The sequence below is a fragment of the Eschscholzia californica genome, unplaced genomic scaffold (genome assembly GCF_041429995.1).
Source record: "Eschscholzia californica isolate CP2 unplaced genomic scaffold, dmEscCali1.0.p SCAF_2, whole genome shotgun sequence".
NCBI lineage: Eukaryota > Viridiplantae > Streptophyta > Magnoliopsida > Ranunculales > Papaveraceae > Eschscholzia > Eschscholzia californica.
The window spans coordinates 63,240,272-63,251,031 of NW_028238309.1; the positions used below are offsets into that span (position 1 = coordinate 63,240,272).

General features: G+C 34.8%; 2 protein-coding genes across 2 annotated transcripts; both read left to right on the forward strand.

Moving 5' to 3' along the window:
- Nucleotides 1-2,454: 2,454 nt before the first annotated feature.
- LOC147560146 (uncharacterized) lies at nt 2,455-3,167 on the forward strand. Its single transcript, XM_086662233.1, has one exon. The coding sequence runs from the start codon at nt 2,519-2,521 to the stop codon at nt 3,014-3,016; it is 498 nt and encodes a 165-aa protein (XP_086518359.1). The 5' UTR covers nt 2,455-2,518; the 3' UTR covers nt 3,017-3,167.
- A 3,827-nt stretch (nt 3,168-6,994) lies between these two features.
- On the forward strand, nt 6,995-10,760 carry LOC147560147 (mannan endo-1,4-beta-mannosidase 2-like). Its single transcript, XM_086662232.1, has 5 exons — nt 6,995-8,054; nt 8,831-9,028; nt 9,652-9,774; nt 9,927-10,138; nt 10,220-10,760. The coding sequence occupies exons 1-5, from the start codon at nt 7,698-7,700 to the stop codon at nt 10,614-10,616; spliced, it is 1,287 nt and encodes a 428-aa protein (XP_086518358.1). The 5' UTR covers nt 6,995-7,697; the 3' UTR covers nt 10,617-10,760.

Below are 10,760 nucleotides of genomic sequence, written 5' to 3' on the forward strand. Positions count from 1 at the left end.
ATGGGTTTAAGATATAATTAGGGTTTGAATGGTTTTTGTGTTAACATGTGAATTGGATCTTAAGAAAGATGGAGACATCATCAGCTTTGTATTGTGGTGAGTTTGTTTGCTTGAACTTTTCATCTAATTACATATGGGAGAAAATAGTTTGATTCTTGTAATAAGAGTTCTAAGTTGTAAATTTCATTTTGATTACTAATAATCATGAAATATAAGGCCTTCTATTTCTTGATTATCTTTGATTTTGAATTTGATGGTTGTATTGTGGTTTTGTCACTTCTTGTCAATTTTGAGATTGATTTGACTGGAGAATTATATATCAATTCTTTCTTAGTGGTTTAAGTTGTGAAGGTAGGGTAGTCTTTGAGATGTGAAATAGTCCACATATGAGATCAAGTATAGAAGTTGTTCTTGATGATCTGAATCTTTTGTGTCTTGGAGAGGAAGAGATCTTGTGGTAGTTGACTAGCCATGAGATTAGTATCTCTCCGTCGAGTTTGGTGGTGTTTTTATCGGACACTAACCCGGCTATGTTTTACTTGTTTATGATTTGTTTGAATACTTGTACCATTTGAGAGTCTCACATCTTTAACGAGAGACTTGATAGACACCCAAGCTTTTTCATAAAAGTTTCTTTTTTAACTCAAACATCCTCCCGTTCAAGTTTAGATTCACATGAAGCAGATTTAGATGCTTGGTATAACATAATCTCCGTCTAAGGAGGTGGTTTACATTTTTCGGCATAGTTAATTATGCATAATACTTACTTTAGAGGTCTGATATATGATCCAGAGGTAATTTAGATAAGATAATTCCAAATGAAAGAAATCAAACAAGAGTGACACATCTATAAGAAATGGAAGTGATCGTCGGTTCCTCCAAAAGTGATTTCCATTGATGCTCTCTTTTTGCAGGTACTTTTCGTCTTTTGAAGTAAAGGGATCTCCAAGTTCGTGATTATGGGGTAAGAGGATTGGTGATATCTCAAGAAGAAGGCCTTCTTCCTCTTTCCCACATCAATCTATGAAATGTTATACGGGGCGAGAGCTGTGGGCTTCTCTTGTTTAATTTTGGTAAGCTTTCTTTGTTTCATGTAATGGGTTTGTTAGTTTAGTATAGTTCCTTGGTTAGGGTCTGATCATGGGGATGAGGCGGCTTTAGTGCTCAAGTATAGGCGTTTCGAACCTGTACTTGGATTTACTTCTCAACTCGCTTCCTTTTGTGAGATGGTTTCCTTTTTCATGTCTTTATAGATCATACTATTTTCGGCTTTGAACTGTAAACTTAATTGAAACAAATTTGATTCTAATTTCTTGATGTACATGAATATCTAGTTTTCTGCAGTAAGTTCTATATGTGTATGTATATGGAGGGTTAGTACTTCTGCTTTTTTTTTTTTTGTTGAACTGTTAGTGCTTCTGCTTGATAGCAACATTGTTAATATGTTCCCCTTCAAAAGTATCCAAGCTTCATGTTGGGATACATTTGTTGGACTTTTGCCAGTCACTTCAGTGACGAACAATCGCCTGATTTATGTTCACACATAGCAATCCGCCTGATTTTGATATGGAATTCTATGTCATATGGTTCACTCATAATCTTTTATACATGATGTAACATTAGTTGATCGAAAGTAATATATGAGAAGAACTGTTGTTGCTTTCTGGCTGTTTGTTGACTTCTCGACTATTAGTACTCAATCGATTGCGCGAGCGCCAATGAATTCACTCATACCTTCATTGGATCCTCTAAATTTTAATTCTACAGCAGAGTTGGTGCTTTCCCGAATAGAGAAACTGCATCGGACTGTCGCCATTTCAACCCCATTTTGGTAAAACAGAGTGCTATTGATCTTGGTAGCATGAGATAAACCAGTTTTTCTGGTAGGTGTAAATTTCACCTCCTAACTAACTACCCTGATGAAGTTGAGTTGGACCAACCCTCCAAGTTGAGGTAGGTGGAGAATGCACATAACACACCAAACTTACTTTTGTATATGTATCTAATACATTTTCGACAATACTACAACAATTATAACCCAAAATTCAATTTCGTGCGTCAATACTTATGGTTTTTAATATATTGATTAAATCCATTGATTAATTATAATTGGAAACCACTAACTTTAAGGCATTCCTTCTCAATTACAAAAGAAATAGACCACTCATAAATCAACTTTTAACAAGAATCTTCAAGGAAGAAAGGGAGAGATGAATATAATGAACATAATTTCAAATTAGGTACAAATAGTAGTCAAAGAAGATGGTAAAATACCCAAACAAAGACTTCTGGTCCAAAAAATGCAGCTTTGATTTTTCCTAATAAAAGAGATAAAAGAAAAAGAAGAAGAACTCAAGTACTCAAATGTCATTTACAACAAATAGGAGGACTTATTATAGAAATTGAAAAGACCCATTTACCAAAATTCTGTTGTCATCAAAACCCAACAAACATAGTACTTTGAAGACCCCAAAAAACAGTGTCTTGTTTTAAGCTTTCTTCTTCTTCTTCTTCTTCAATGGCAGATGAGATTGAAAAAGAAAACCTAAATATTATGAAACCCACTTTGTTAACAAGATTGATGAGCAAAAGAAGAACATGGGTATTTCTATTTGTATCTGTTTATGGTCTTCTTCTATCTTCTTCATGGAGTTTTCTTAATAAAATCTTATTTTGGTATAACTCCAACACTTCTTCTTCATCTTCATCTTCTTCTGGGTTGTTAGCAGTTTATGTTTCTGTTCAATTAGGTTGTGTTTTTGGGCTTCTTTCAATGGCAGCTGCTCTAGTTGTTGCTATTCCAGCTATGGTGATGACTTGGATAACAGTTTTGGTTCTTTTAACCTTTTTTGGTAAACCTAGAAGAGCTCTTGTTCTTGAAGGAAGGAAAATAACAGCTGATATTACAAGTTTTGTGATCAAGATTTTACTCAAAGAGGGTAATATTGTAGCTGCTTTTTGTGCTGTTATTGGGTATTTTGCTCTTGTTAGAAAAGTTGCAGAAGAAGATGGTTAACTAATGGGTTTGTTGATTTGAAAAAAAGATGCATAACTGTAGAAAATTTCTAGGGTTTTTAGATGTTTGTTTTTATATTAGTATGATGTATATGTAACTTTTGTTATAGATTACTTGGGAATTAATGAATTTTTGAACATTCTGACTTCAACTTTTTGTTTGTTTTTTGGGCAATTTTCTTTTTTCTGTTTAGGGTTTCTGAAAAGAAGAAGAACATTTTATTGTTAGTTATTTGTTGGTACAAATTTGATTTGATTTATGACTTTAAAATCTTTAGAACTTCAAATTTGGGGTTTCCCCCAAAATTGTTTTACAGTTGATTTATGAAATTCTCTGAAGTCTGAACTCTGTGGAAGATTAGGTTTTAATACTATTGTTTATTAAAATTTTCTTTCATCATTTCTAGGTCAAAATAAACCTATACTAATGGTACAGGTTGAAACTCTGGTGGTATCTTGTTCTTTGGCTCACTGTTTTGCATTTAAAGAATAAATTTAAAATTTGAGTTTAGAGTGTGACCTTCAATCCATAACGAAATATGCTTATATAGGTTTGAATGAGTTGTGTCGATACATGCCTGGATGATGGGTGGTAAGACACCGGTTGATGTTAGTCACGTGTTGATGGTCGTTGAAGGATATTATTTCATGATTGCACATTTTTTAACACTGACAGATCCTCTGAATATAACAATTTGTGTATGACAAGTAGATCATGGTTCAATTCGACCTTCCACGTTATTCATGTTCTGTTCAGGTTGGTCGGAGCTCGGACGATCGAGTTCATTCTAATTGATCTCTCTACTCCAAACCTCTCGTCAGATCAGGGTTCAGGTTACGTAAATCTTGATTCTGATCCATTTTCCATCTTGTCTCGAGGCAATAGGGGGCTCAAGGTGTCGAGCTGATTTCTGCAAACCTCTCTATACTATCTCGAGACCAAACTAGAGCTCTTGCCCGAACTTGCATGATTTTACCCCTACGATTGCCTTTAGGCCTTCACATGGTTCAAGAAGCCTAAGACGCTCGTACCGACCTCCTGTATCAGAACTCAGGAAGCAGAGTTTCGTCGAAGCCACATTTCTGATGGCTTCGACGAAAATCGTCCCGTATGTACTCTGGTCAATTCGCTAATTTCTTAATGTGATCAAAGCTAACCAATATTTGGCTCAACAACTACAATATAACATTCTTACTTACTTTATACCTACATGTAAATCAAATTGCCACAAATAAGCATGGAGCCACCCTTTGTTAAGACTAAAATATTTTTTGTATTAAAAATAGTTCTTCCAAATTCTTTTTGCCAACAAAAAGGAAAAAAAAAAGTACAAAGAATGATCACCCACATATGGCTTCATCCAGATTTTTTTTTATCAAAAATAGTTCTTCCACTTTCTTAAGGCCCCGCTGTTGGCTATAAAATATTTTCGAGGTCATAAAAATTATGTTCAATGAGATTTAACTTTTTGGGTAATTTTGTTTTCAGTCGAAAGCTTAATTAGGTTGCTTTTTATTCCAAAATTTCATCTTTACTCTAACTTCCGACCACCACCATAATTGCAATCACCATCTATATTGCTTGTTCGCTACATAGAACGAGTAAAGGACATATCACCCTAGTCTGAACAAATAAAGAGATGATTCTGCTTTGGCTCGTAAAGATGATCAAAATGTGGAAATAGCATCCTAACTTGATTGAGAGAAAGGGATCCCGACAATGGATAGAGTGAAATAGAGATCGATACTGGCGGAGGGTTGCAACAACGACGGTGGAGATGGTTATGAAGATGAAGACGAAGATGATGGTCCCTAAATGTTATTGACTTCTTAGGATATGAGATATTACATGACAACCACTTAGAATTACTGCACTGGCTTAAACTTTTTCTATTTCTCTTATGTCAAGTGTCAACTTCCATCAGTAACTGTGGTCTGTAGGTAAAAAGGCGAATATTTCTCAATTGCAGAAATAGATAAAATATATATCTTATCAGGAAAATCTTTTTAATAAATGCAAAGTGTATTGTACTCCTAGAAAATTTTGTTAAATACAAGGATCTCAATAACACAACGCCTACTCGTTTTATTTTTTAAAAGATCGTCGGATAGGACCATTGAACTCTTTCAAAGCACGATAGTGTAATCTCTCGAAATACTCTAACAAGAAGAGCACTTCATTGTCTGATTGCATTACAAAGGTAGATGGTAGGACTTTCAACAAAAAAAAAGGGGAAAAAAGGTAGATGGTAGGAGAGCATGGGGAAATTTGGATTAGGACATCTAACAGTTGGAGTCAATTTCTATTCTAGGTATGCTTTAGTCAAGATTATTTCATTATACAAATAAATGTTCACCATATAGACCAATTCACTAAGACAATATGAAGATATTTTACTAATGTCATTGATTGCCCATCTCCTTATGAGCCAAACTCTTGTTGGTTTCAGCTCACAAAAAATTCAATAAATCAGACACAGAATGGGTTCTTGATTCAATTAAATCAATCTATTTACGAATGGTGGTGTCTGCAGATTGAGAGAAATAACCGATTATTTAAAGAAGTAGATTGTTCAATCAAGAGAGTCATCACGTTAGTTATACAAATGATTAATCTCGAGGATTAGTCAGATTAGATATTTTGAGGACATCCTATTAAATATTTTGTTGAATTATGAGAAAAACATATAATTTTCATAATATAATATTTTTTCGACCTTTTTGACGTATCACGTACTCCATCGGTCCTCTCATAGCACCCAATTATTAACTATTTTCCTTTTGGCCGAAATAGTCTAAATCATGCCAAAGATCTATCTACATGTTCCTGCAAATGAATAAGACCAACCCTCTTTTTGGGATCTAATTTTTGGCAAATAATTTTTATTTGTTCTCATAATTAATAGTATAATTAAAAGTTGATCTAGTCTTTATTGAGAATAATAAATCCTTTTGAGTACTAAAGCAGCTACTTATGTCCCCATAACAAGTTAAGAATACTAAGAGCAAGTCCAACCCCAGCCTGTCTTAGGCCGAAAAAACCATTTTTTCACCTAAAATTATTGGCCTCAGTTCAGCCTCTAAAATTCAGCTCCAACCCCAGCCTCTCTTGAGGCCGAAAATTTGTTCATGTGGGAAACACGTGTGTGCACTTTTAGTTGGTGTGCGAAAAACGTGTGTGATTTTATGTATATATAAAATACGTGTTTGAACTATTTTTCGAAAAAAATTTATTCGGGGACCAACATTTGGTGGGATTTATTTTAATTACTAAAATATTTAAGTTTTTCTAGAATTTGAAAAAAAAATTCAAACTAATTAGAATTACAAAAATGCATTTTGATTTTTAAGTTTATTTTAATTTTTTAATTGTTTAATATTTTTTTTATTTTTTTTAAAAAAAGGGTAGATCTGGCCGTTGGATAAACCAACGGCCAGATCTGTCCCCCCAAGTGACCGTTGTCACTTGGGGTCGGTGTTCAGTCGCCCCTAATGTTAGGGGCGACTGAGCACCGAGCCCCAGCCTCCGCTCCAAGCGGCTGGGCTTGGAGCGGGGGGCTGAGGCCAATAATTTGAATTATTGGCCTCAGCCCGGCTGGGGTTGGACTTGCTCTAACCATTTTAATATCTTTTTCAAGACAACCACTGATACTTTTTTTCTGCCGACATTTTTAGTTCCCATAAATCTCACTTCCAAAAACCCCTGTCAGTACAAAAAAATACACATATTCATATTTTATTATGCAGAAATACAACTATAATAAAAATTTTAGATCGTCAAATTTTTGTAGTGATTTCTAGCTGTTACTCGAGTCTAAAGAATGAGTATAAATTTTTACTCTGCGTGGAGAATCAACCGACTAAAAACTCTTAATACATTTTGAGTTTGAGGGTATGTCCATATCTACGTTTTAAATGCCCCAAACAATGGGGAACAATCAAATATTCTACATATACGGCGTAATTTGTGGATATTTGGAAGAAATTTTGCATTTTTTGGCGGGTGGTGGACAAGAAGTCATACTTGATAGATTTGATCTAATTTTTAAAAATTTGATTTATTAAAAGAAAAGAAACAGAGTAATATAAAATGAAGGAAAATAGTGTAAAAAACAGGTAGAAGCTAGTGACCAAGGTTGATGCCAACATTGATCACCACCCACCTATTTTAATTTTTAATTTCTTCTGATTTATATACAGACAGAGATGTAAAGATGTCTTATTTCCTCTCTCTCTCTCTATCTCTCTCTCTATCTCTCTCTCTCTGTCTAGTATCACAAGCCTTTCATTTTATATAAATCTCAAGCCAGAAAAATAATACTATATAATATACTCCCTATACTTTTTTTCTCTCTCTCTCTCTCTCTACTTCTTTGTGACTCTAGATTTTGTTTATTATCTGGTTGTGCTCTGGTTTGGGTAGTGCAAAAGTTTTTGAGCTAATTTAGAGCTCACTGAAGTTTAGGGACTGAGAGAAGATCTGGGTGTTTAGTGAATAGATCTGAAAATCTCTAGATTTGGGAATTTAAGTTAGATAATTTAGGAAGGGGAATCTGTTTATAATTTTGAGAACCCATCATTCTACTACTAGTTCATACCCAATTCTTCTTGTACCCAATTTGGGTGGGTTGAAATTTATTTGTAGAGAGAGAGAGAGAGAGAGAGAGAGAGAGAAATTGAAGATGGCAAGTAATGGGTTGTTATACCCACTTATTGGATTTGCTTCTTGTTTTGTTATTCTTTATATAACAATGGGTGGTGATTTTAGATCAAGTTATAATAAAGAAGTAGAGATGAGTTTTGTTAGTGTTAGTGAGAATAAGTTTATGTTAGATGGGAAAACATTTTATGTTAATGGATGGAATTCATATTGGTTAATGGATCAAGCTGTGGAAGATTTTACTAGACATAGAGTTAAGCAAATGTTTCAACTTGGTACTAAAATGGGTTTAAGTGTTTGTAGAACTTGGGCTTTTAATGATGGAGATTATAATGCACTTCAAATTTCACCTGCTAGATTTGATGAAAGAGTCTTTAAGGTATTATATATTATTCCTTTCATTTCTCTATCTCTCTCTCTCTCTCTCTCTAAATTGTTGAAGTTGGATTGTGTTTATACTTTAATGCTTTGATACTTCCAAACTCATAGATTTGATGTGTTTAATTTGATTGTTTAGATTCATGTGTTTGATCTTCAATTGGTGAAGTTTCAATTGGTTAGTGTTGTTATTGTTTAATTTCATGTGGTTCAAGATTTGATCTTGACTCTTGTAATTGAATACTCCATAATCTTTTTCTTTCTCTCTAAAGAAACAAACAAAAAAAAAAGTTATAACCGACATTTACCATGTGGAAGTTAGTCTAAATTTAGGGTTTTATTGGTATAAAATATACTAGTATTTTGAAAGATGCTCAAGTCGGTGGTGTTTGTTTTTACTCTCAATGTCTGAAAATGGATCTAATATCAACTCAAATCAGCTATTCAATATAATCAGCAGACATCACAATTTAAATAAAACAAACATTCTGTAATCTGACTCTGAGTCGATTCAATCCTCATATCGAACTTAGAAAACAAACAAATAAACAGATGTGGGATACTCCGACATCATTTATCTGATACATTGGGATATGTGAGACGATGTACCCCCTTTATAGAGGGGGACTTGAAAGACTTTTGTAAACCTAAGATCCGGTACCATTTGTTGGTGGACAGTGAACTTGGGCCGCTCTTATCGCGTTGCGTAAGAAATAACTCGTTCTATGTCCCGCTCTTAAAATGTACTTGTCTTCTCAATTTTTTTCAATTCTACAGGGTTTAGATCATGTTATTGCAGAAGCAAGACGAAATGGGGTAAGATTGATTCTTAGCTTAGTGAATAACTTGCAACCATTTGGTGGGAAGACTCAATATGTCAAATGGGCATGGGCTGAAGGTGTTGGTATAAGCGCTTCAAATGATTCTTTCTTCTACGATCCATCCATCCGAAACTATTTCAAGAGTTATGTCAAGGTAGTCCCTAACTCTCCTTTCAGTCACTAGTTCATGAAATTTCTTAATCACGAGTCATCTCATACAAATGATACGCCGAAAAAGGATAGTTGAGTTTTTTTTCCGAAAGAAGTGAAACTGTGATAGGATTTCTAGATTTTGGACCGTGAAAATTTGCAGGACAGAAAGTAGGTGATTTCACCCACTTTACTAGGTTTTGAGCAGATTTGGGGTGGGTAACGGGCTTGGCACCGTGTTGAGCAAGGTCGGACTACCCATGTGGGTATGCACTATGGGCATTGGGCTTGGCTGGGTTCTCCGGTAGCCATCAACACCAAGAGTAGCCCACTTCTTCTAGTCAGCAGGGCAGTTGGTGCCTGTCTTTGCACGCCCAAACGAGCTCATTTTGACTAGGGTGGTTTGGACACGTATCGGGCTTTCAGGCATTTTTCCACCCCTAAGCTGATTTACACTCTCTAAGCCTTGTCTCTTAAGATTGACGAATTACCATAAATAAACGTTTTGATTTCAGCAAGCGATTCTTAAGCGAAACTCAAATTTTGATGTGGTTGTCGAAAAAGGAGCTACTACTAAATGGTTATGTACCAGCTATTCTAAATTCTGATTCTTCTCCTTTTTTTTAGACTATTTTAACAAGGAAGAACACCATAAATGGAATCGAATATCGAAATGACCCGACTATCTTCGCTTGGGAGTTGATGAACGAACCTCGATGTATGACTGATCCTTCTGGTGATACCCTTCAAGTAAGTCGACTTTTCTTCACTAGTTAATATGTATTAGTCGATAACTAAGCAGTAGTTCTTGTTGTTTTTGAGTAATCCTTTTCTGCTAAACCTTAAAAAGGAATAACAATTAGTTGTTAATCATGAGTTACACATATGGTAATGAAATACAGGATTGGATTGAAGAAATGTCTAGTTTCGTGAAATCAATCGACAAAAATCATCTAGTAACTATTGGACTTGAAGGATTCTATGGTTCAACAACACCCGACAGATTGAACGTTAATCCCGAAGAATGGGCAAGCAAATTAGGATCCGATTTTATTCGCAATTCTAGAATCCCAAACATCGATTTCGCCTCTGTTCATATCTATCCTGATCACTGGTAAGTCATTTTAATACCCCCAAACACACACGTTATTGGATCTTTGGGTATTTAATCGAATGTGCACTATATATTTTGTAGGTTTATAGAGCAAGATACAGAGGAACAAATTAAATTTATTACGAAATGGGTAGTATCTCATATCGAAGATGGCGAAAAGCTACTAAACAAGCCTGTATTATTCACTGAATTTGGGATTTCAAATCTAGACAAGAACTTCAACCATGAGAACAGGGAAAGAATATACAAACTTATTTTCGATCTCATTAACAAATCAGCGAGGAAGAAGAAGTCGGGTGCTGGGGCGTTTATTTGGCAGTTATTAGTTGGAGGAATGGACGAATATGGCGATGAATTTAGTATAGTCCCAACTGAAAGTGTATCAATGTCTAGGCTTTTAACGAAACATTCGTGTAAGCTTGCTGTTGTTCAGAAAGACGAAAACTTATTAAAGAGAATCCCACGGGATATGTGTTAAAAAAGCGATATTCGACACCGAAAGAAATCGTTTCTAGGGTTTGATTTGAAGTTTGAACTTGTATGTGCACGTAAGTAATTTGGATTGAGTTGGGATATGTTGTATTATTATAGTGAAGTTATTTTAAAGGTTGAGAGTTTTGCA